Source organism: Lemur catta, chromosome 3 (genome assembly GCF_020740605.2).
Source record: "Lemur catta isolate mLemCat1 chromosome 3, mLemCat1.pri, whole genome shotgun sequence".
NCBI lineage: Eukaryota > Metazoa > Chordata > Mammalia > Primates > Lemuridae > Lemur > Lemur catta.
In genome coordinates, this window is record NC_059130.1 from 68,241,476 (window position 1) to 68,269,313 (window position 27,838).

At 37.4% G+C, this 27,838-nt stretch overlaps 1 protein-coding gene across 1 annotated transcript; it reads right to left on the reverse strand.

The window, feature by feature from the left end:
• Window positions 1–1,105: 1,105 nt before the first annotated feature.
• On the reverse strand, window positions 1,106–27,178 carry LHX8 (LIM homeobox 8). The gene is made up of 9 exons (XM_045546425.1): window positions 26,672–27,178; window positions 24,862–24,948; window positions 24,351–24,512; window positions 20,517–20,638; window positions 18,272–18,492; window positions 17,657–17,760; window positions 12,864–12,959; window positions 6,551–6,734; window positions 1,106–1,817 (listed from the first exon to the last, which is right to left on the reverse strand). Exons 2-9 carry the CDS (start codon window positions 24,934–24,936, stop codon window positions 1,741–1,743), a joined length of 1,041 nt encoding a protein of 346 aa, XP_045402381.1. The 5' UTR covers window positions 24,937–24,948; window positions 26,672–27,178; the 3' UTR covers window positions 1,106–1,740.
• Between the last annotated feature and the right edge of the window lie 660 nt (window positions 27,179–27,838).

Here is a 27,838-nt window from a genome sequence, read left to right on the forward strand (position 1 = left end):
AAAAACTCTGTACAGAGTCAGAGTGGTGAACACAAGAAAAAGACAGCAGAGAAAACCGAAACTCATAATCAGCACCTCCCAAATGCCAATTATATCCAGCTGGGAAATGCTGTGAACTGCTAACAGTGCAGAACTTGGCTAGACTACAAGAGCTTTCCTTGACATCTGGTAAAGGTAAAACTGACCTCACCACTTCATATCTAGGACAGGTAGACACAAACCCAAGGAGATTAATATCAATCTCACAGGGTCAGATGGAGTGACTTTTGGCTGCCTTCTTTGCTTTTAGTCAAAGGAAACTTTAACTCGTGGAGTAACAGGTTTTAAAAAAACAAACAAAATTTTTTTTCCTCTTTTCTCCGATAGTGACGCAGGCTTGTTGCTTCTGGTTTGAGGCAGAAGTTACTTATGTCCACATGACTGCTTTCTGGTTGCATTTATGATTACCAGAATAAAATTACAAATGCTTCACTATTACTTCCAGTCCTCAGCCAGATGTGAATCTGCTAAGTTAAACAAAGACAAACTTAAGATTCTCAGGTTTTTTCTCATTACCTTTTTTCCCCCTAACTAGTATATGAAAGACACTGTTTAAATCCAAAAATTAGTGAGGGTGGTACTACTCACTTTTGTAATTCCACTGCCACAGAGGATAAACTCCTGAGGTTTAGATTTCAGTTTTCAGAATCACAATCCCTAAAGGGTATTCACTAGGAAGAAAATACAAAGAGTCCTTTGCTCTAGAAACCTGACTTACAAACTCCATATACTCAGAGTTCTCCTTTTTCACCCTTGAAGAAATATATTCTTATGGCCCATATTTCATTTCTGGGTTGTGATACCCCAAAGGTCATTTTGAAAAGTGTTCTGCCTTCTCTTTCACATTAATTTTATTAGCTGATTCAAGAGATTATTTGCTGAATTAGATGTTTTCAGGTATTCTATTGTTGGGTAAGCATAATCTTCCACAGATGAGTTTCCTATTCAAATGTATGCACAATACAGCTCAAAACAAAATGATTTTTTAAAATTAAGAGTTGTTATATTTTAAAGAGAACAAAGTCAACTTACTGCTGAAAACACACAAAAAGGACAAATCGGTTGAAATCTTCACAAGAATGGAAAATGTTTAATAAACTTAGAATGGTGGGCTTATTAAACTATAGTGTTATTTACAGCCATAATTCATCAACCACAAACACAATAATGTGTTTGCACGGCATGCTACAACAGAAGCTTTATTCAGTTCATTCAGAAAACATTGGCAAAATAAATTTCAGTTGCAAATTCACAGATACAAGCTTCAAAGTATAAAGTTGTATATAACAAAAAATACAGGTAATATTTATAACAATAACTTACAGATACAAACTAATGATAAACTACAATTTCACAAAAGATTGTAAACATTTTGCACACTTGTCAGTCCTTTCTTTTAGGCAAAGTGCTCTTTTGATGACAAATAAATTAACAGATACACACTAGAGTGAACTATTTCCAGACAATACAAAAAAATGTTTTGATTTGTTTTCTTCTTGTAAACATAAGTTTTACAAAAAATGAAGAATCAATAAAAGTGTCTTGCAGGCCAACTATAGATACATACCTGGGCAGCAAAGTGATGTTGGAAATGCTTTAGGTGTTAAATAAAAAATTAACATTAATATTTTTCAATGGTATTTTATACATAATAAATGACAAGTTTATATCCTTAATCATTTCTATCCCTGAAAAAAGGAATTAGGTATGACTTATTGGCAGTTGTGTCATTGAATGGGGTAACAAGGGCTGGAGTCCAAGAGTTGTTGGTGAATGAGCTATAAAATAGAAAGAAATGTGTGGATCAGTTTTGTAGGGTGAATAAAACTGATTTAAAAACAAACAAAAACAATCCAAGGCAATGTGTGTTCATCACTCATTACAGCTGAGGGCACCAAGCTACACTCATTCCACTCACCTCAGCAGGAGCAATAACTAATTTAGGATGATGAGTATAGTATTAAACAAGAATCTAGAAATGGTTTTACACTCTAATCTTTATTTGGGGCCACACACTTTTGCCACTTTAATTGTCCTCCATCCATACCCCATTCACTGCACTTTACCCTGCAACTATTACAGAAAGACAGGAGCTCTGTCTGTAGAGATGCTGCTGGCATTCACGTGAAGGTGTCTGTAAGATGGTCTCCCAACTGCCCTTTAATAATGTTTAACTACCTCCTCCCTAAACATACATCAAACCATACTTGACTTAGGCAACACTACAGTCCTTCATGTGAACACACACGATTTTAATACTAGTCTAAGTAACTGGCAACAATGGTGCAGGTTCTGATTTTTTATTTCACTGAAACTTAAAATGAAGTTTCTGCTTTCACCCTGGGCTGTGTTGCTTCAAACCAAACTTCCCTCTGAGAGCAATGAGGAAAGCTGAACAAAATTTTTAAAAATATGTTTGGAGGCATCTGAAAGATACCAAAGTAGTGAGAACTTACAAAGTCAAGTCCCGGAGGAGGGAAAGAAAACAAGGATGGTTTTTGTTCCACAAAGATAGCAACAATTTTAAAACAAAAGGAATGTCTGACAGGCTGAGAAGTTTAGCACAACGTTCAGAACTTAGACTTTGGCTGGATGGTGGGGAACAAAAATTAAAGATCAGAGCCTATGGGAGAGGAGAGGCCCTAGTTAAACAACAACAACAACAACAACAACAACAACAACAACAACAACAACAAACAGGCTTTCGTTTGGGATCCCAAAGGGCTGAATCCAAGGAATAGTGAAACAGAAATATACCAGCCTTCATGAGGACTGATGCCTAATTGGATTAAGTTAATCTTCCACTTGCCTAATTTCCCTGCCAGAGGTAAAACTAATCCACTCTGGTAGAAGATATAATCCAGACTCTAAAACTATTTTTAGTTTTTCATGTCCAACATCTAAAATGCAATAACAAATAACAAGACAAATAAGATGACATGACTTGGCTAAAAACAAAAAGGAAAAAATTAAATAGAACAGACCCAAAAAGAACCAGATATTGGAGTTATCAGACAAGAACTTAAGTATAACTAATATAATAATCATTTAAACAAAGTGACAAAATAGATGATTTCAGCATATAAATGGAAATTTTGAAACTAAAAAATATAATAACTGAAATTAAGAACTTAATGGCTGAGTTTTACAAAATATTGGACATAGAATTAATGAACTAGAAGGTAGCTCAGAAAAAATATCTAGAATGAAACATGTAAACTCAAAAAGCTGAAAATTTTAAAATTTTTAAAATTTTTTCATAGGGGCAGAAACCATATTTGAAAAGACAAAAGCTGAGGATTTTCCCTAATGAAAGACTTCAAACTGCATACTTAAGAAGCACACCTAGGAATACTATAGTAAGATTTGTAAAAGCCAAATACAAAGAAAAGCTGAGGAAAAAAAGGCATACACTTTTAAGGCAGCAAGAAGAAGATCAACAGCTGACTTCAACAAAAAGAACTAAAAATAGAACTACCATTCAATGCATCAATTCCACTACTGGGTATCTACCCAAAGAAAAAGAAATAATTATATAAAAAAATACCTGCACTCATATGTTTATTGTAGCACTATTCACAATGGCAAAGATTTGGAATCAACTCAAGCTAGGTGTCCATGAACAGTTGAATGGATAAAGAAAATGTGTGTGTATATATAATGGAATACTATTCAGCTATAAAAAAATGAAAGCAAGTGTTTTGCGGCAACTTGCATGGAACTGGAGGCCATTATCTTAAACGTAAAACAACTCAGAAACAGAAAGTCAAATATTGCATGTTCTCACTTATAAGTGGAAGCTAAATGATGTGTACATGTGGACACAGAGTGTGGAATAATAGACACTGGAGACTCAGAATGGTGGGAGGGGTAAGAAGGATAAGAAATTACTTAATGGCTACAACATACATTATTTGGGTGATAGTTACACTACAAGCCCAGATTTCACCATTACACAATATATCCATGTAACAAAACTGCACTTGTACAGCTTAAAATTATACAAATAAAATCAAAATAAATCATGCCAGGTCATTAGCTATCCATATGCAAAACTACAGAAACAATGGAAGTCAGAAGACAATGTAATCATATCTTGGAAGTGCTGAAAGAAAATAACTGCCAACCTAGATTTCTACATATAGAGGAAATACCATTTACAACTGCCATCAAAAGAAATACTTAGTTTGCTGGTGAGTACATGTGGTGCTTATTTTTCCATTTTTGGGATACTTCACTTAACTGATCATCACCTAAGTGCACATTTGCGAATAACACCAATTGGGTATCAGACAGAGGTGGGGGCTGGGGGGAAGGGATGGGTGTATACCTACTTGATGAGTGCAATGCGCACTGTCTGGGGAATGGACATGCTTGAAGTTCTGACTGGGGGGGATGGGGGGAGGGGATGGGTGCATACCTACATGATGAGTGCGATGAGCACTGTCTAGGGAATGGACACACTTGAAGCTTAGACTCGGGGGGATGGGGGGGTATGGGCAATATATATAACCTGAACTTTTGTACCCCCATAATGAGCTGAAATAAAAAAAAAAAAGAAATACTTAGGAATAAACTTAACAAAAGATGTGCAGGATTACTAAACAGAAAATTCTAAAATATAAGAGAGAATTTAAAAATGACCTAAGTAAGTGGAAAAAGATACTAAACTTCATAGTATGGAAGACAATATTATTAAGATGGCAGTTTCCTAAAATTGATCTATATATTTACTGTATTAAGTTATATCAAAATCTTAATTGTTTTCTCTTTTGTATGGAAATTGACACTCTGGTAAACTTATGAAAATACTAAGGGTCCCAAATAGGTGATACAAACTTGAATAACAACAACACAGAAAGATTTGTACTACTGGATATTAAGAATTATAGACCTAATGTGATTAAAATAGTTAGATATTAACACAAAAATAAACACAAGTTGACACATACAATATGTAGACACTTGATTTATGGCAAGTGTGGTTCTACAGAGGAGATAGAAAATTTGTATTTTCACCAATATAACAAAAAGCTTTGCTTCCTATCTCACACCACAGTCAAACACCAAAGGTAAAACCAAGTTTCTAGAAGATAACATGGGAGGAATATCTTCATTATCTTTGAGTAGAAACAATTTCTTGAATAGGTCACCAAAAAAAGGACTACCCGTGAAGGAAAAACTGGTAAAATAAACTACATTAAAAATTAGGAACTTGTGCTCAACAAAGCATTCCATTAAGAAAGTAGAAAAAGCCATGCTACTGAGAAAATATTTTCGACACAGTAATTATCAAAGAGCTTTATATGCAGATTATACCAAGAACTAAAACAAATCAATTAAAAAAAAATAGACAAGCCAGTAACCCAACAGGCAAAAGACATGTACAGGCTCTTTACAAAAGAGGACGTATAAATGCCCAATGAAAAAAATGCTCAACTTCAGTCATGAAGGAAAAGCAAATGAAAATGAGACAGCACTATACAATCATTAAATTTGCTAAAAGTAAAAAAATTGCACCATACCAAGCGTTGGCAAGGATGTGGAGCACCTTGAACTCTCTCATATGCTGCTGGTCAAAGTGTAAACTGGTTTAACCACTATGGAAAACTGTTTGGCAGAACTGACTAAAAGTTGAGCATGTGTATAGCCTGTGATTCTGTTTCACTTCCAGGTACATACCAAATAAAAGTGTGAGTTAATGTGCACCAGAAGGCATGTATAATGAGGTCCATAGCAGCATATTCATAAAAGCCCAAACTGGGAAAAACACAAATGTCTATCAACCATAAAATGGATAAACTGTGGTATATTCCTACAGTGGAATTCTATATAACAATGGAAACAAACTACCGATTCTTGCAACAATACAGATGAATCTCACAATGTAATTGAAAGAAGTGAGACACACAATGCATTCTGTATGGTCCAAAGAAAGGCAAAACTAAAGCATGGTTTTAGAAGTCAGGGCTATATTACTTTGGAAGAAAAGGATAATGATCGGCAGAAGACGTAAGAGAAGCTGCTGAGGTGTTAATTATGTTCTACTACTTCATCTGGACAGTATTTATATGGATATGTTCACTTTATTAATTCATCAAACTTCTATAGGTATGATTTTCTTATAAAAAAGTTTCTTTAACAAAAACTTAGTAAACCTCAATCTAGAGATCTGAGTGTGGATATTTTTCTCTGATTGTAGGAAAATAAATTATTTAAATATTTACCAGGTGAAAACAAAAAATTTCTAAGTAAAAATCAAGCACTAAGGGTCATCATCACAATATTTGTATTTTAGCTGTAAAGCTGGAATTAAACTTGTCCCTTACAATGTTATCACAGAAATAAGAATGTTTGGATGGTTTTGCTCCCTGCTGTACCACCCCCCCACAATATTTTTCAGCTACTACTGAGGTAATATTTCAAAATGTGAATGGATCAATAATCTAATATTAAAAGTTACCAGTTGTTGAGTGCTTGGGAGACAGCTATTAAATGTTGGGATACCTACCATCCATATAACTATGCAGCGCGGTTAACATCGTCCCATCTTGGGGCACGTAGGCAGAATAAGCCATTTCTTCTAACATGGGTGGAGACAGCCTGGAGGGTGGGACTGCTGTGACTGGGGCGGAGGAGGAGTGATTAGGACTGACGTGTTTCTTGTGGCGTGCTCTACAATTCTGAAACCACACCTGAGCAGGGAAAAAAGCAAGGGAACTGGGTCACACACCAGCTCTGTGCATATTACCAACTCAGTTTAAAAATGAATACAACCCCAATCACTCCACCACACAAGCACTGTATAAGTGTAAATAAGCTTCTAAAAAGTTCTGTAGACAGAAGAGAAACATTTTAGTTCAAATAACAATGGCCATTTTTCCTGCTTAGATAATAACTCTCTGGTGATTTATTTAAACACCAATTCTATATTAAACCAGCATCTTCAAAAAAAAGGTTGGGGGGAGGGAGTTAAGAATTCCAAAGAAGTCTCCTTAAGTTTTACTACTGGCATTTGGAATACAAAGAAAAACAGAAAAAGCCCTTTTAATCAGAACTTTAAAAAAAAACAACAAACACTACTAAATGTGTTCTCAGACACCTGCTGGACTTATTTCAAATCCTTGCTCAAATTACTAAAATCCCTACTGAGAACTTAAAGCTTTCTACAACCCTCTTGATTCAGTTATTCCAGTCACATTTTAACCTGCTGAGTTCAATTTCTCTTATTAACTATGTAGGCTAGTCCCTAAAAATCATGTTAGGGTCAGGTATATAATTAGAAAAAACTTGTAATATTTAAGTAGAATTAAACACAAACACATCCACTGGTGAGAAAGTCCACAAAATGTAAAGTGCTAACTACCATGTTGTCCACTCTACCACAGAGATAAAGGAAGCAAATCCAGGGCAAGCCAGGCCAGACTGCCCAGAATGCGTCTAGTAACTAAGCTACCTATGTTTGAATTCCCCGCCATGACATAAAACTTGACCACAGGGTGAGATAAAACTTGACCACAGAGCATTCCTCTATTAAAATATTATATCACTTATTTGTCATTGCTCCAAACAATCCTGTCATGAGAGGAAATAAAAGTGAAGGAATAAAAACTTTAGGGAATTAAAGTAAGAACATGTTGTGATTGGGAGAGAAAGCCAGACAAAGGTCAGGGGAGTAAGTCCGTTCAAGGCTGGTGGGCAGTGACTTGACGGCACTAGGAAATCAGGGCTGATTAATGTGAAACAGAAGGAAGCTGCAAATAATTTATAAGAAAAAGTTGGCCTGGTTTTAAAGACACACCCTGCTCCTGGGACTCAAAAATAGAGCATTGACAAAGTATAAACTCAGGGATGAAAACTAAAGGAATAAAAGTTTATAATTTAATGGGAAATGCAGCCTTGAGCAAGTGGCTGAAAGGCAGCACCTAGGGAATGTTTCTGGGACAAGACTTAGGCATATATTAAGGAAAAGGAGTGTGAAGTCCCTCCCATCACTGTTCTCTGGGATATTAGACCCTGAGATACCTAGAGAGAGACCATCTACGTATTCTCCAGTCACAGTTCTGCCCACAGGCTCTGTAACAATAGGTGCCACTATTATTACTAGCCTCACCGAACCAAGAAGACATATTCAAACATTTCTCAACTTGTACAGGGGAACTGCTGCCACTTTCCTTTTCCTTTTATGGTGAACAGAAGACACGCACCCTGGAGGCCTACAGATAACCTAATATATGTTGCACTATGGTTCCCAGAGTTTCTTTAAGGTATCTTTTTATCGCCAATAAATTATACATTGAATGGAACCTGCTTCGTTGTAAAACAAACAAGCAAGGGAAAAAAACAAATACTATCTCTCCATTTTTGTTTTTTGAGACAAAATAATAATCCCAGATTTTGGAAATAAATATGAAAAAGATGTGACATAAACAGCAGAATAACTACTTTAACACTAATTCAAATAGTTTCTTGGGACGATCACCTACAGGTAATCAAGCAGAGAAAGGTTTGCAAACACAAGGTGTCTGGAAACTTGCAGAACAAAACATAGCTAAGGATTCTAGACATAGGAAAATAACTAACTTCTGCCATGAATGCTATCTGGCTGCAGAATTCAAATACAAGTCCTTTTGACTCTGCTCATTAACTTAAAATTTCCTCCTTCCGCTTTGCAAACCTCCAGAAGAGTTAAAATTTTCTCTGAGCAACATACTTTAAAAGTTTTGCATTCTAAATCATAAGCTACCTAAGTTAAAAGCAGGCCATATAGATATACTGCAAAAGAAAAAAACTAACACATAGAATGAATCCTTTACAAAGCCCAGACATAAAGCCAAATGTAAAAATTTAGTGTATGACAAAGATGAGATTTTAAATTATTGGGAAAGCATGGCTTATGGATTTAGGGAAAACTGGTTTATCATCTGAGAGAAAAAATAGAGAAATCTCTAGCTCCATGGAATCAATCCCGATAAATTAAAGCTCAGGTGTAAATAATTGAAACCGTAAGTGTTTAAGAAAAGGAAAGTCAATATTAAAATACTCTTTAGATAGATAAGTATAACACAGGCCAAAACTATCAAAAGATTAAGAGATTTAAATACATAAAAACATGAAAGTTCTATGTGGAAAAAATAAAAAGGAAATTGATAAACCATGAAAGGTTAATATGATAGAATTAATAAAAATCAGTAAGATGAAGAGAAAAAGACAGAACAGAAAACTGGACTAAAAACATAATTTCTAAAATTACAATTAAGTAAATGTGTTCAAGTTCATTGATAATAAAAGAAATAGAAATAAAAACAATGAGATTTTTTTCAAACTGGAAAGGATGTAAAAGAATGATACAGTATCCAAGAATCTCATGAGTTGGTAGAAAAGGAATTCTTGTATATAGTTTCTGGCAGAATAAATTGGTATGAACTTTCTGGAAGGTGTATAAAGTTTACTTTTGCATAAAAAACCTAAAAATGTTTTATCTTTTGATTTAGCAATATCACATCCAGAAATTTATCCTAAGGAAACTATTGAACAAGCACACAAGGTAGAAATACAATGTTGCTCCTGGCAGCATTTTATGATGTAAAAAATTGTAAACTAAAATCATGCTACGCTCAACATATGAGGCAATAAAAGTGATGTTGGCCGGGCGCGGTGGCTCACGCCTGTAATTCTAGCACTCTGGGAGGCCGAGGTGGGTGGATCGCTCAAGGTCAGGAGTTCAAGACCAGCCTGAGCGAGAGCGAGACCCCGTCTCTACTAAAAATAGAAAGAAATTAGCTGGACAACTAAAAATATATATAGAAAAAATTAGCCGGGCATGGTGGCGCATGCCTGTAGTCCCAGCTACTTGGGAGGGTGAGGCAGTAGGATCGCTTAAGCCCAGGAGTTTGAGGTTGCTGTGAGCTAGACTGACGCCACGGCACTCACTCTAGCCCGGGCAACAGAGTAAGACTCTGTCTCAAAAAAAAAAAATTAAAAAAAATAAAAGTGATGTCGATCTTAATATGGAAAGGTATTCCCACTATACTGATCAGAAGAAATAGCAATGTTTTACTCTGTAAGATACAAAACTCATAATTCACTTGTCTGAAAGGATATATGAACAATGATTGTATCTGGATGCAGAGTGTAAAAGAAATCCCCCATCTTTATTCTTTGGCTTTAGTACAATGACATTTTGCTCTGTTACAAATATCTTACTAGGCAGATTTGTAGCTAGGAAAGGTGAGACTCTCCCTGTATGGTTGACCAAGTTTGCATATTAGGCTTAGTAATCAGAACTCTTTTCTTTAACCTTTCTAAAGTGTTGTGCCCAATGCTAGGAAAGAGTCTAGGGGAAAGAGGTTATGATTACTATTAGAGATCACAGTAATTAATTTGTCAAAAATATTGTGAAGGGCTATTTAAATTATATACTACACATATGCATATATACAAATAATATATACATTTACAAGCTAGTAGTACTTCTTCCTTTGCCATCATATCAAAAATACTTAACATTCAATGTTCACATATTTAAAGTCAATATAGAAAAAAATATATTCTCCAAGTTTTAGTGCTTAGGATCAAGTTAACTTGCTTATAATACTGGTGACCTAAATACTTGGAAATTATGTGACAGATGCCTATCTGGGGTACTTAATTCCTTCAAATAACAAGAAAAGCTCTAAGAAGACCCTCGATTTTTCTTTGCTTCCAACTTCAGGATAGTGTTATACATAACAGTGATGAATCTGACTTACCTGAGGCTGTCATTACCATGAATGTACAGTCTTAAATTAGAAGGAATCCTTGGCCTATTGAGTCTGAACTACTTCACAAAAGAACTTTACTCTAGGCACAGGAAACTCATTACCGTCAATGGTAGTCCATGCCATTTGTGCAGACTTTCAATACTGGGAAAGTTCATTATGAATGAACACCAGTGCCTTTTCCTACATTCCCTTGCAAGACAGCCTTCTATACATATTTAAAGACACCTGCTCTGTATGTACCATTCCCACCCTTACCATCTTCTGACCTTATCTCCAGATAAATATCCACGTTGCCTTTATTATTATGACATGATTTCTAGATCTTTCAGGACCTTAGTAGCCTTTCTTTAAAGGCAGCACTCCTTTCAGATTGGTTCCTTGTAAGTCCCTTTTCAAAATTTGGCACTCTGAAATAAACATAATATTCTGGACATGTGAAAAGTGCTGACATGGTAGAACTCACCTCCTACGAGGGCCCCATTACACGACAGTCAACTAAAACCACTGGGAACCTAGGTCTTTAGAGAAGCCGCTGTACCATCAGGTCTTAAAGCCACCTGCTTCTTTGTATGGATGATTTGTTAATTATGAAACACTTCAAAGTTACAGAAGAATAAACACATGTGGATCAATCAACCACCTTAAGAAACAAAATATATGTACAATGAAGAAATTTACCCTTTTCCCCCTTTCATATTGCCTTTTATGGTTATTTGCTTTCATGCCTTAAACTTCTCTGAACTTTGAGCATTATCTAGAATTATTTCCCATTTCCCTGGTCTCTCTATAATATCTTGATGTAGTTAGCCACCTCCTTCTTGAACTCACTCCACATCTTCAACATCCATGCTGCTTCTCCACCAACTACCTCCTTGACTCTGGCTGTTACTATGTCCACTTGAACAGTCTCTTACCCTACTCTCTCCCTAAAGTCTATTCTTCACTTTTTATACTCTATGATCTCTTTCTAAAGGATCTTATCCTTGCCAAGTGTGGTGACTTGTGCCTGTAATCCCAGCACTTTAGGAGGCTGAGGTGGGAGAATCACTTGAAGCCAGGAGTTCAAGACCAGCCTGGGCAACATAGTAAGACCCTCCATCTCAATTAAAAAAAATAAAATAAAGATCTTATTTGCTTGAGTCCTGTTCATCCTTTCAAATGCCTGTGTACATGCTCAACTGCCACCATCACTGCATGATGAGCACAGCTAAAAGAGACTTCTTCCTCCCAGCTACCAATCCAGCTTTCTTTTGACTTTCATATTCCTGTCAATGGTACCATTCCCATGGATACTTTGACTTCAAATTTAAGAGTCAATGACTCTTCAACTACTCTTGGCTTCCCCATGGTAGCCTCCAAGTCCTTTTCTTGTCTTTCTCGCATCCATCACTTGCTGTCAGTGCACAGTCAATAAAATGTCTCTCAGATCAATTCTAGGATCTCTTTTCAAAAAAATCACTACTTTGCTGGGCATCCCAACTAAACTGCCTACTTCTAGCAATCCTCTCCCAAATCTAACGCTTCCCATGTACCATCACTAGCTCTTTCTTCCTAAAATCACATAGCATGGCTTAGCAGAGAACTCTGCGTTTATAGGCCTCTCAACTTCAACAATTTCATTTCCCATAATTTCCAAACATAAATTTTACATTCCGATACATTTTCTTTAACTCATCCCTCCCTAGCTTTGTTCTCATCACTCCCTCTCCCTGGATCTTTAGCAAAGACCATCGACATCTCCCTACATACATAATCACAGAAAAAGTAGAGAAAGACACTGGCTTCAAAACCTGATTTAGCTTGGAACTGCAGTTGTCTTTTTTAGCTTGAAGATATTAGGATTGCTGTGAGCACTGAATGAGATAAGGTGTGCACAGAGTAATTTGACAAATGACAACCTAGCCCAAGTAAGTTAATTATCAGGTTTTAAAAATTGATTTAAGAGTGTGAAGAGAACTAAAATGGGAAACTAATATTTTGACATTTCTACACACAAAAAAATGCACAAAAACCCAGAATTAGAAGTTTTAGTATCTCTTGATTAGCCTTTAAAATAATCACCTGTATCACACGTCTGCTCAAGCCTGTTCTTTCTGCCAGTTTCTGGAGGGTCTGTGCATCTGGGTTGTTGTCCTGAGCAAATTGTGCTTGCATAACCTGTTTTTTAAAAAATGTTAAGTTGTAAATAGCTAAAAATAAGCAGCTCAGTCTTCTTTCTGCATTTCAATTACAAGAGAGATAAGACATGCACAAGAACATGGTATACTTGTATTTTATTACTTGAAAATCAATATGGAGAAATATGTATAAGTGAAAAAGAAGGGATATTCTGTAAATTTACACACAAGTTGCTACACCGAGAGCTTTAAAAATCCATTTCAACATAAAACCTTCTCTCTCAACTAAGCTGTTAAAAATAAGCTCACCTTTTCTTATAATCCAAAAATGAAATGCACAAACAGTATGAGTCTCATTTACTATTTTTTTCCATTTTGTTAAAAATTGCCAGTACTAGAAAACTTAATAAAATACAAAAATCACATCACATTTATCTCCAAACTCTGATGAGCTAAACAGGTTTAAGGGCCCTAAAATAATTTTCATTAGTCTGCAAATAACACGTAGCCATTGTAATGACTCCATCATTGTTTTGAGCACTTGCTCTATGCAAAATATCTGGGATCTTGTAAAGAGAAACCCATCAGCCCACTGAATAAGAAGAATTTACAGGGTCTAAACATTTACATATTGAAAAAGCTCACAGGTGATTCTGATATAAATCTTTGGGGTAGAATCACTATGCCAAGTGCTATGAAATACGGACACATGAAAAAACTGTCCCTGGTCTTAATTTCTTGGGGGAAAGATACAAACATACCAATAACTACCAATAATAAAAGGTAAAGGGAGGAGGGGGAGATACCAGAATAAAAGCACAAGCCAAAAGCCTTGAATTCTTTCAGAAAAGGGAATCATTCTGGGAATCAAGTAAGATACTTGAATTTTATTACTAAAAGTCAACTGAGGGAAGTATTATAAAACATAAGGAATGTATCATAAAGATTGAGGGAGGGGAGTTTGGCATCCAATGTGATTGTGCTTGTATGTAGGCATGGGATGTGGGTAACCAACCTTCCTAAGGACCTCAAGCACTGTTGGCCTATACACCCTTTCCAGCAGGCTAATTGATAGCATTCTCCACTATGGTCCTCATTTGATACTATCTTCTGCCACTGCACTTGTCACAGTGTAGCTAAAATAATTTGTTTACAATTACAATAATTTGTTCACAATTCTCCATAGCAGAAAGTGAGTTCCTTGAGGGGGGAGTGTCTTATTCTTCATATCCCTAAAAGCTAAACTCCCTAACACATAGTATACAATAGTATTAAGAGTTTGTGACAGATGAAACTTGACAATGTGAGGAAAATCTAAAGACAGTGTGGACAAAAAGGACAATGTTGTTCAGGGAAACCTTATGAGGTTTAAAAATTGTATTTTCATTTAAGTTCTCTCTGATTAGTGACTCTTCTGTAATTAAGTATTCTTAGCTTCCTACCCACTATGTTTTATCCATTTACTCACCATAAACAGAATATGTATTTTTGCTTTAAAAAGGGCAGAACTGGCCTAAAAGTTTATAATCTCACTCAGTTCACTTCATCTTTTCTTTCCTACTCCAAATGTGTTACTTTAATATCTTCCTGTGCAAATAGATCTGTGTTTATATGCAGTTGGACACATAACATCCCGAAGAGAAAAAAGAATGAGCAAATTAATTATATCTTTGTTTTTAATTTTTCAAATAGAAAAACTTGAGCACATATTTGGGGATTTGCTTGTTATTACTGATAATTTATAAAACAAAACAGCATGCTTTCACAGATGCATTTCAAATTCACAAGTTTAATGGAACCAAATTACATTTAATAAAGCAATTTCTCATCGAAGAATAAAGCACAAGTTAAATCAATACTGATCATTTAGAATTGGAATATTCTAAATAAAGGAAAAGATGTATTCATTGATCTTCCTTTTAATTGTATCAGTGTTTAGTCTCACGAAAAAAAGAAAAGAAAAGAAAGAAAAAAAGACCTTTTTAATTTCTACTTAGTTTCACTATTCTCCAGTCACTAACACTGCTGAAACCCACCCCACTCCTTTTCCAAGCTCTTGTAAAATGGCCAAGGAGTGAAACTCTGCAGGCACTCATCATTTTAAGGCCAGGAGTTCTACCAGAAATGTCAGAAGTCTGCATAGCAGCAGATGACCAACTCGATCTGAAAATAGATTAAAGTAGGAGCTAACTTTGGCATGTTTAATATTAATAATCATTGAGCAAGTGCTTCCAACTACAATAAGCAAAACATAATATTGGCAAGAACTTCCTAAATATATTTCAAATTTTTCACATTTATAGACATGATATCTGCCGACACATTCTCTGAGTCTTAAACTATTTTTTCTTTCCATGAGTTTCTAAAGAAGAATTTTGGAAAATTATCTTATTTATTCCTTCCATTTTAACTCTCCTCTGTTCAAAGCAGGTACTGAATAGATAGTCACTGGTCACTTGTAATATTTTATTATTTTGCTAAATTCAAGCTCTACTTGAATATATTCAGCATTCTGAAAGGTAGGACAGTGTGACAATAAGGGTACACTGCGTGATTTATTAGTGGGTCTGATAAAAATAAATAATTCAACTTTACTAAAAAACTCTGGGATACCTATCCCAGATTCCGAAAGAACCACTTGAGGACAATTATTATACCTTATTTGTTTCAGCCAGCTCTGGCATAAGATAAATGCTAATAAATATTAAATAAATGAGACTATGTTTTGAAATCACATTACTTATGCTTTCATTTTTAAAAACCTATGATTCTGATATATATTCTTAAAAACTTATAATTCAGATCACATTTCCATGCCATAATGCATGGCTTAAATATTTTATGCATGTTTGCAATTTAAAACCATAATGCTATAAGATTCAGAATCTCACTCTTTCATTTTAGCTACTGCTGCTTCCATTAAGTGGAGTTTTGTTAAGGCACAGTTCCACTCATGGTCTCCTAGAAGTCCAAGCAAAAAGAAAGCCAGAGGTTTGGGGAGAAGGGTCCAAGTCTCTTCTCTGCTATTCCTTTGGTGGTCTGCCTTGAGGGGAGGGAGTTCCTGTACCTCTTGGATGGGGCTAATCTATATCAAGAAATTGTTCGAAAAATTAAAGGAGATAATGTAGATGAAATACCTAGCATATGACTTAGCACATAAGGACCCCACAAATATTATTCCTTTTTTCATTTAATTACTATCTATAATTATCTTTTCATAGGAGATTGTATATCTACCTATATTGGTTTCAAATTTTCACAATTAGAATGTTAATAAATTTTACAGCAAATTTAAGTTATCAACCTTTTAATTATTATCACCAGCCCTTCAGGGGGACAGCCTATTTTAACAATAGACTATATTTATATTAGAGATTTTTAACCCAGATACCTTTTAGTGACTGAGTATTTTTCCAGATCTCCCGTAAGTACTTACATTTTCTAACTTAGGGCATTGTGTGATCTTTATTATAACACAGTGAAGCATCCGGAAAAGCAAGGTTCAAACAGAGATATGTCTTTCAATTGCCTTATTGACCATATACATTGTACCTAAATTAAGAAATCCAAAATAATCATCTATTTGAAAATTTTTTCAGAATGGATCTAGATTTTTAACACTAGAGTGCTTTCCAATGCCAAGTTCTCTTGGAATATTCATGTCACATCAAGATTTCTTTCCTAATCATTCTCAAAATAAAAATTCTCTCTTGAAACATTTTTATTGTACCCATCTTAAATACTGACAGATCTTAGGATACATGTTATTTTTCAAGAAGTTTCTTTCATTCATGGTTAACATTGCTAACACTTTAACCTTTAAAGTCTTAGTTAAAATGGATACTATGTGTAAAGCACCCAGCAGCACAAGGTAGGTGCTCAATGTTACTTTACCTTAACATAAAACAAATACCTCAGCCACATTAAACTTTTAGAAAACATGATTTCATTATCTGCAAAAATGCCAGAAAGAATCATTATATGTGTAGACTTAAATATAAAGCAATGAGTAATTAATTATTTTCTTGACAGTCTGTATAAATCAAATTTATAACAACTATACTTAGGACAACTAAGCTGAAAAGAATCCCTCCCTTTTCAGGGGGCATAATCAACCTTTAGTATCAAATAATAGAATTATTCCTTCTACCCCCTTTATAAACAAGAAAGGGTCTACTCAGTTGTAGTCAACCAGTAGTTTCTTGTTTACATTAAGACATTTTCAATTGTTTCCTACTCAAATAACACACAATCTTGTCCATTAAAAGGCTCGTCGCAGTTTGTTAAAAAGACTAACACATTAGTGTCCCATAGACCCATATACTATATGTGTCTTTCTTTTCAGTGTCTCAAAATATCTTGCCTTCCACTACAATTATATATAATAATATAAATGCCTAGATAAGAATAATGTTATCAGGAAATCAGGACAGAACAATGTTTTGTTTCAACTTTGATGTTGATACCAAGAGATCCCAGGGAAACAAAGCTTGAACGACTAGTTCATATCATATTATGGTGTTGGAAATACTGACAAACATTTTGGGGCAGTAAGTATGTTTTCAAATATTCACCAAGTTAGTTTTCATAAAAGCGTAGGGTAACTTTTTAGAAAACATAAAAATGATTTTAGGCAGCATAGAGCAGCATAGAGATTGCTTTTTGTTTTAGGTGGTTTTTTTCTTTTTTTTTGGTGGAGAAAGGCTTCAAAAATCATAAATTCATTGTCATGTCTACCTGAAGCTGATCTGCTGTAAAGCTGGTCCGAGCTCTTTTTGCTGGTTTTGGATGATTAACATCTTGCTCTGTGAGGAGGGCGCCTTCCACACTAATCCCATTACCTGTATTAAAAAAACATACTATACATGTTGGTAACTCAAATGGGTCCACTCATCTTACAATAATAGGTTGCTTGCATCTCTTGGCTTGTGAAAACTGTGTATGTCTTCTAGATTGCAAAACCCCTTAAATTTTAAAACATATTACAAATATACTGTACAAGCAATATTCTACTTATAGGCTTGTATATTTAGTGAAAAGTACAAAAAGTTAGAAGTGCACATCCGAGGCCCATACTTAGGAAGGCAAATACAGGGAAACAATTATTCACAAAAAGAAAAGCAGAACCCTAACTCAAGGCTGCTGCCTGTGAATATGGCACAAAGCTAATACATACACCATGGCTTTCTCCATAAACAGAAGGAGACCATCACTAACAGTGGACTGCTTAATGAGTTTTACCACAATTACACGTTATACAAAATAATGTATTAAGATGACCTTAGGAAAAATTGTTTTTATTCCTGTATCTACTGTCCCAAAAGACTCAAGAGTACTTAAGTATATATTTACCATTTTCAACTTCTCTTTTTAAATTATCCAGCATGCAGTCATAATGCACTCTGCAGAGGACTTTCTCTTCCACCAAAGCAAACTCCTCTCCTGTGGAAAGTTGCCTTTTGCAGGAAAAGCAGGCAAAGCACGCCAAGTGATAGACATTCCCCTTGGCTCTCCGGACCCAGTCAGTAGAATGGATGTGCCTCCCACACCGAGAGCAGCGAGTTCCATACCTTCTACAGTAAATAGAACGGTAGGAGGGGAAGATTTTAATGCTTCGTGAGACATTCACCAGTATAAGATTACACTAACACATTATGCTACTCCAATAGGATAACTTAAATATTTAAATATGAATCAGTTATATTTCTAAAAATCAATGCAGTAAGCAATTAGGACTTGAGATAGGGTCACAACTCAAACCTGTTTATAAAAATAAAACCTTCTCATTCTTCCTCAAAAAGAACACTGAATTTTTATACAAAAATGAGTTAAATATTTCAATATTTCTTTTGTTATATCAAATATCAGTGCATTTATAAATTTACCTAGAGACTCAAGGTAAACACATACTCTCCAGATTGAAAACCTAACAGTACAAAAGTATACCAACAGATGATATAAATGACGACTTCTTAAAACCCAAGCTGAGATGATTAGAAAATAATTTAAATATCATTTTTTAGAATGTTAAAACATTTAAACATTTAAAATTGATATTATCAAAGAATGTGTAGAATATTCTTCACCCTGGTGGGTGAGGAAGGAAAACTCAGAAATGTTTCCTTTGATGAAAAAGCTACTGCATTACTATCCACAGGAGGGAGGAAATAGTGCCTAAAACTTTCAGAGACGTATCTGGACATTAAATGCAGATCAATCTTAAAAAATACCAAAGCAAGATGTAAATGTTTCTTTTTTCCTCCAGTGTGAGTGACTAGACACTATTTGTCATGTCTCCTGTAGCAATCACAGTCATGGCCTGGCATGACCAGATCACACTAGATTTGTGTCTATTCACTGATAGATACATCTTTAGAAGTATTGCCAACTTGTTCTTTCAGTTACTTGAAAAACTGAATCCTAAAAACAAATTTCAGAATAAAATATGAAGTATCAAAAAAATCCTAAAGAACTTTTTCAATAAATCTTTAAAACCAAACCTTTCAAGGGGCTTTTAGTTACCATAAAAAATTAAGATTAGCCTATCCTAAGTAAAAGAGGAAGCAAAATTTTACTATTGTTGAAGAAATGGATTGTAAATCTGATGAGAAATATGAATTCTGGGTTAATTATGAAATTTTGTGATTTTATAAAATAAAGGAATCTGGGTTTCATGAAGTACTTTAAATTACCTAGCAGTTGTCTTCAAATCAATCACTAAACCCTCTGAAATCACTTTTAGAGATGGAGCATAAATGTAATTAATATCACAAACTTCATTATATAGTATTAACTTCCCAATTTTACAATGGACATTTTCTTCTTTATTCAGCAATACAAATAAAGAAAAAAACAATTTTTAAAAGTCATGCTTAAGAATTATTTCAATTTCTACGCAGCTGTTTATAAAGAATTATATCCTAGAAGTAATCTTACATTTAAACAATTATAAAGAGATTTTACAGAGAAAATGTTATGTTTAATATATTATGCAAACATAACCTCACAAACTAAAGATTGAACATACAAAGGAACATGATTTTTTGGCAGAATAATTAGATTTGGCGTATTTATGATACCAGGATGGTCAATTCTTTTGAATAATATGGTTTACCATAGTCTCCAAACTCCTAGCATTTTATTGGTTTATAACTAGGAATCATTCTATGGTAAATTGGTAAATGCATAACAAAATCTTGATTTTTTTCCCCCATAATGATTTTATTTCATCTTACCACTTCCCCAAACAGGGGCTTTGTTATAATGAGTCATCTTATATTTTTATACTTTATACCTATGCACAGCAAAGAAGGTTCTCTGTTTTTAAAGCCTAAAATTTTCATTTCCCAAAGTGAAAGTATTATTTAAAATTAATTTTTGTATACTGAATTCGTAAAGGAGGTAAACATATGTATTTGATTTGTTCTAATACTAATTATACCTCAACAAATATGAAAGCATTCTTATGCTGAAATCTATTATGGAAGAAAAACTGGGCTTCAATAAATGAAATTGAACAAGAAAAAGCCTGTTTACAAAAGTCTTTTTGCATAATAATTTCTTTACATATCTACTAAGAAAAAGCTTCACAGCATACCTGAAATAATCAAGTTTGCAGAAAATGTCCTTGTCTTTAATGTAACAGCTGGTGTGCCTTCCTAAGGAGGTTCTGCAGACACTGCAGGACAGACACCGGACATGCCAGCACAGGTCATTCACCTGTGAAGGGAAAAGGGGCAGGGTGAGAAACTATTCTAATATCACACTTAAGAACAGTATTCACTGGTTCTGTGCATATGGCAATTTAAAACACTGGTCCCTTAATATTTTAATACATACTCTGAACATTTTCAGTGAAAAGGTGTCATTTATACAAATATGCATCTGGACATATTCTTTTTTAGAGTCCAACCAGAAAATTATACTAGTATATGCCACATTTTGTGTTTATATATTTTTTTATCCCTTTGAAAAATTCAGGTTGTTTTTTCTTTCTCAAATTGAACCTTTATGAACACAGGGAAAATTCTGGTCACTTTAAAGTCATACATACAAGCGTGGTTTTGTTTTGAGCCAAATTCTTTCCACCATGAATCCTGGTAGTTAAAGAAGACACCTTCTCGACCTACTTTTTGGCTAAACAATTATAAACTGTACTCACTGAAGAGAGCAAAAAAGAAAGTGAAAAAGCACTGTAAGATACTTACCCTCATAAAGAAGCTAGGCAATCCATTTCCCTTACAAAACAGAAATTGCTAAGGTAGATTTACATGTTGATATGGCAGAAGCCCAGGCTCCCTTCTAACATTAAACAGCTGTACAGAAACAATAGAAGCAAGGAGGAGTATGTTGGTAAACCTACTTACTGATTTGGCTATAGGAGGAAAAAAAAATCTGATTATAAGCAGTTCTAAAGAGGCACCCAAGCATTGTTTTCCATTTATACTTCAAATAGTAAAGTATGAGCTGGTGTTTAATATGGCATAGCACTTTATACTTTCTATATATGAACATTAAATATTGTCAATTCAGGGAACAAATCACAATGACTCTCATCTTACACTGTTACCATCATCCTGTAAGTACCACAACCTTATCTTTAGATTTGAAGATGTGTGCTAGATTGAATTGGCCTGCAATGCAGGTTACTAAAGTTTGCTCTTGTTAAATGGACACAGAACTAGTTTTATGTTTAAATTCCACGTAAAAGATTAGCAATACACAAAAACACCAGTTACACCCTACAAATGGATCTAATGACTAAAACAGGAAAGTAAATGACTGTGAGATATAACTTTTGCTACACTATTTCATAAGGAATACTATCTGTCCAATGATTCTGTCAGATTAGAACTAGTGTTCAACATGTTTTTCTATTACATAAAATATGAAAGTACTTCGAAGCTAAAGAAAGTTTTACTGGCTTCTAATTACAGTTATGTGCCTCTTTCCAAAACATTAATGAGAGTCTCATTTCTTATGAAATTTTAAAATTTTGGGTCTTTCTTTAAAACAACTAGAAAATAGCAAAGAAATAACAGGAATCTGAGGAAATTGGAATAAAAAATATTAACAATGGTGAATACTGTCCTGGAAATGAAGATGTACTCATATTTTTCCCCAAGAGGGGCCCAACTAGACAAAGTTTAGAAGTACAGGCTTCCTTTAGGATTCCACTGTTTAGGACCTTCTGTATCTCAGTCTTACACAGGTTTTTGTTTTCCTTTGCTTTTACAAGCAAAGCTTTAGAGCAGAGCCATGGCCTCCCTTTTGCTCTCTACTAAAACCAGACCTAATGCCGGGTTTGCTACCTTTCTTCAAAGTTTACTTTGCCCCCCAAGAATGCTACTTCATTTTCCATTTATTTGCCAAGAAGTAAGATGAACAGAGAAGATTCTGGAAATTATAAATCTGGTATTGGCTGGTACGGATCCAATCTGTATATTCCTAAATATACAGATTCCTAAATATAATTCAGACCAAGCCAGCAAAACTACCCAAAGAAGAGGGCACTAAGTATTAGATGAGGCAATAGATACATCTAACTCCTCTCATACTTTTCCATTCTAACTCTATTTTACTTGCCTCACACGATGGTGTTTTTCTACATTAGTTTCATCCTCAAAGACTAGGATGAAACTGTACTAGGTCTATATTTGTTAGTGATTCGCGTTGAATTTAAACTTATTTGGAAGTTTAAATGTAAAAAAAGTTAAGAACTCAGACTTTATATAATCATAAAATATCAAACTTTAGTTCGAATTTATACACTAATCTGTACAAATGGTACAGTAAGACTCTACATGGAAGATTTCACTGGGAGGACTTCTGTCCTATTATGAAGGAAAGCTTTATGACTCACTAAAATAACTTGGATATTTCATATAATACAAAGATATGTAGTAAGTAAATATATTTTAATATATACCAGATTAACACTAGAAACTATTATCTATTGCAGAGTGTGTTACGTGTCACTTCATCTTAACCTTTTTTCTACATCTTCTCTGCCATGAAGTGTTAAAAGCCTTCATTGATCCACTATATTAGGATTATGCTAATTATTCAGAGGGCTCATTAAAAATAAGAAGCCAGTTTTAATCCGAAAGATTTTTCAATATCCAAAAGGCTCAGGATTAGCAACATTGAAAGTAAAATCTCAAGAAAGCAGATTTAAAGAGAAAGCTATGTTAATTTGCCAGCTTTAAGAATCAATAACCAAGTAACAGTCATTTTTTAATGTTTTCACTAAAGCTTCTTTTGGTGCTTTATCTGGATTTTACCTATGGAATATTATTCCCATTTTACAGATGAAGCAGCTTTGTATGTTGAGGTATTAATACAAACTTAAAGAAACCCACTAGTTGGACTTTTAAACACATACTCTCTTTAATTAATCCTTTTGAGAATCTAATCGTTGTGGGGAGAGAATAAAAAGTCAATTGGTTTGCTACAAATTCAGTGTAGAGAGACCATTATTTTAAAGTGTTTTAAAAATTCAATTTAAATTGAAGACCCATGATATTAGGATTAAGATACATGGGACCATGATCCTGTCTGCAATGACATGGATAACTGTGGCCTGCCAGAATTTCTACTCCAAAATTCCCCCACAATATTTTAAGTGAAAAGTAAAACGAATTAAGACAGACAGTCCACTCTAAAACCACCACTTGAAACACTTAATTCCAGGCTTGTGTGTGTCCAACTTTACATCAATTTCCATTTTTTCCCAAGCACTAGAGAAGACATAACAGCATTGGGTGTCCTTAATAAGAGCAGGAAGGTATTGAAATGGTTTTTATTTAAATGTTCGTAGGAACTTTTACTCTGGAAAATCCTCAGCTAACTGTAAATCAGTATAAAATTATATTTTGAAAGATCTGTCCAGAAAAGATCCTGTAATACACTTTACAGTGGCTCTCACCAACAGAGACACTGCAAAAGGAAATCACCATAGACCGACTTAAAATTTTAAGCTAAGCAGGCCGGAATGCGGGAGTTATTGGGTGGAGGGGCCACAGTCAATTTGGAGGGAACAAAGACTTTTAAGAAGGTAATAATCCGAGGCTTGGTAAATAATAATAATAATTAGGCAAGTTCATGTCTCCGAATGGGTGACGTTTTCTCCACTTCCCTTCCTCTACAGGTCGGTGGCTGGCTCCAATACATCCACCCCGGGAATCGGCAACTTCTAGACTGCGATGTGTCACACAAACTGTTTTGCAAAAACATGGAAGAGTCTAAGATTCTTCTCACACTTAACCTTATCCCATGAACTGCCCCAGACTGGAATGATTTGCAGAGAAAGACTACAAACTCCATCCAGAACTTGGGTGGAAAGGGAGTGGGGGGGGGTACTTTTCTTTTTTTCCAGAACTCACACGCTGACCCGCTCCCCTTGGGCCTTGCGCCCGCGGCACCGTCCTACCTTGAGAAGGTATTTGTCCACGATCTCCAGGCCGCAACTGTTGCACACACACTTGCCAGGGGGACAGCCAGAGCCCGAGGCCATGGACCGGGGCGAGGACGACGGGGACAACGGGGCGGAGGAGGAACACGAGTCCTCGTCCCCCGCTCCCTCGGGGCTCACCTGCAGGAAGGCGCGAGGCGAAGGCGGTTCTAGACCCCTCCTCCTCTTCGCATTCCCCTCGCCCCCGGGGGCGCCCCCATCTCCTCCCCTCCCTTCCCTCGGTCCCCCCCCATTTCTTGAGGTCTCGCTTCTCTCCCTGTCCCCTGGGTCCAACCTCTGGCCACGCACCCGCTGGGGCTGCCCATCCCTGACCTTGAGGACCCGGGAGCCTTGCCCCGCCACGCCGGCTCTCCACCCGCTTCCTGAGCGGGCAGCTGGGCCCGGGAAGGAGCGCCGGGACAGTAGTCCTTAGTCGTGTGCCATCTCCCCGTGGGCAGTCTCGCCAGCACCAGAGTCCCTCCCCACTCACCAGTCCCTCTTCCCCGGCGCCTTTCCGAGTCCTTCCGGTCGCCAGGGCTGCAGTCGGTCCGCACTCCTCGGACATGGGACCCCGGCACTGCGCGGTAGGAGGGAGGAGAAAATGGGGAGAAACAGATATCAGAAGTTCGGAGCGTGCAGCGCGACCCGGAGCCTCGGCGCTGCGGGCGAGGTAATGAAGGCCCCCAGCGCGCCGCGCGGCGCGTGCAGCCGTGCGGGCGCCTGAGCTCGGGCGCCGCGGGCGGGAGGGCGCGCAGCCTTTCTCGCCGGCCGCGGGCGGCCGCCGCCCGAGCGCTGAGGGGTCGCCGGGCGCGCCGCGGCACTCCCGGGGTTCCGGGTCCCCAGCGCTCACCCGAGCCCGTCGGTTCTCCGCCCCCCCCGCCGGGGATAACAAGTTAATAACAATCATCCTCGCACAAAGCGTTTTCTTTCTAGACGTCAATCACGGCGGAGCGGGGAACACCGGGCTAAAGGGGGTGCGGGGCGGGGGGGAGGTGGAGTGGGAGAGAAGAAAAGAGGGTTGAGGAGGGGGTGGGGGAAGAAACTTGATTTCTTTAATAACCTCAATTAAAAGAGCAAGACACATATATATTTTTAAAAGGGGGCTTTTTGAATAGGATAGCCCAAAAGGTGAAGAGGTTTAATAGGATACTTGAAAGCTAATTACAGCGGGATTTAAGAAGCCTGGTGTTTGTTCCGATGACAATTTGAATGAAAATGCTTCAGATTAAACCGAGCCAGCAGCTCTTTCGTAAACTTACAGCAATTAGAGTCGCAAGTGATTTACAGTCGTTTCTTTAAGGTGTAAATTGCCACTTATTGCTCAGTAAGTCAACATTTGAGCTACTAAAGGATTATTTTTAGCCAGCGCAAAAAGCGGGTAGAATAATGGAAAATATCCAGCTGAATTTAATTTGTGCCATTAAAAGAACTCACCCAATCTTGGTCAAAATGTTTTAAAGCAACAACGCGCGTTACTCAAGTGTTTTCAAGTCTTTGCCGGAGTTTTGTTCTTAAACGAAAACGCAGCATTTCTGGGCTTTTTCTGCCTTCGTTTCTGAAAACTCTAGCTTGGGGGCGGGCGAGTCCCCGGGACGCGAGCGGCCCACACCTTTGCATTTCTGACTCTTCACCTCCCTTTCCCACACCCCGCCTCTGGAAGCACCAGGCGAGATACCGGCCCAACCTGGGGATCTCCCGGCCCCTCTGCCCGGATCCTCCCTTTTTAGGGTGCGCTCCCTACGCGGGCCTCGGCGCAGAATCACTGCGGCCCCGTCCTCTCACACACAAAGAGTTTGAGCAGAAAAGCTCCACGCTCGCCCGGTGTTCCCAGCCAGCGTCGGAGCTAAGCCAAAGTCAGCGGCGCCGGGTGCGGGTCCCGCTGAGGCCTTCTAACAGGCAGCAGATGATTTTCAAACTAAAAAAGCGAGACGCCCAAGAGTCCTGTCTCCGGAATGAGGTGAGAACTTGTCAGGTCCCCCAGTCTACTCTGAGGAACCTTGTGACTCATTTTGTACCCTGCAGTTTGCTGCTTTTGGTATTTTAAGTAAAATGGCTCTCCTGGCTCGCGCTGGGATCCCGAGGCCTTCGCACAGCCTCCTCTCCCTCTCTCTCGCGGCGGGCCCTCGGCAGCGCGGATCGTCCTGCGGCCAGAGGCGCGCCTTGGGGCCAGCAAGTGTCCGCGCGAAGCCGAGCGCAGGGAGCAGAGTCTCTGGCTCCCCAAGACAGCCGCCCAGCCCTCCCGACCCCCTCTGCTGCACCGCCACGATCGCCACGGCAAATAGTACAAAAGCACGACTCACATGGACTTAGAGCGCCTTAGGCTCGAGGCTTCCTCTCCCAAATTACAGGCTCCATGCCTCAGGTTAAGTGAGCTTTGGGGAGGGAGGGCAATGATTACTGACTAAAGCTACTACGTAATAAATAAAAAAAAATTGCCAGGTCTAAAGATGAGGCCGTTACAGGTAGTTTCTGAACCTTGCTTAGACAATTCAAGCTGGTCTGGTCAGGCGTCGGCTTGCTCACCTTCTCAGGGGGAACTGCCAGCTCCGGCACGTCCTTTTCTTCTAGTTTACACACAAACATCTGATCGCTCTTCCAATACATGGCACTGCTAGGGCTGCGTATCACATACCAACTCCGGAGGGTCAGAGGCTGTCCGGGTCTGCGGATCTTTCCCCCTCCCCCACCCCAATGCACTAATAAGAGCTGACACCGAGAGGGATGAGAATGCTACAAGTGTGTCTTCGACCCAAGAGGCCGCTGTGGCCGTGACCATTCTCTGATGGACTGTTCTTTCCCAACTTCACCGCGGTCTGTCCCTCCAGGAAAAGAAAAAAAGTTTTGTTTTCCAGAGGGTGGGACCTTACATAAGGTGGGGGGGGGGGTTGTGGGGGAAAGTCTTTTCCTGGAGAAATAGCTTCACCTCCTTAAGGAAAGCCCGCCTTCCCTACATGTTAAGATCTTTATCAGGACACGCCAGGTTTAGTATTAAAAAGAAAAAAAAATGGGGATGGCCTGTAAACTTGACTTAAAAAAAAAATCTCTCTGCATTTGCCATGACTTTTAAATTCTCGCTCCCTAACCAAAACCTAAACAAAGATTCATGTTACATCTCTTTTTGCAGCAAGCAGAAGGGGAAGTGGAGGTCTGGATGAACGTTTTAGTCATTCTCGTGCGAGGCGCAGCTCTCAGGTCTAGCCGGGGAACGTGAGCGTTCCTTGGCAGCCAGGGGGCTGACTTATCTAGCGGTTCCCGCTCCCTTTGCAAAAAGTTTTCTCATTAAGATAAAGAAGGGACATCTGCTCAGCACAAACGCTTATGATTTGCGACTAGATTTGAAATCAAGGCTACAAGAAAGACAAAAGTATGTCGCTAATGAGTATTACTCTTTCATCTAGTCCTAGACAAAATTTAAACCCTAGAAGCTGTCGTCTGCTGCCTCAAGTTCCGACTGCGGGTTGGGAGGC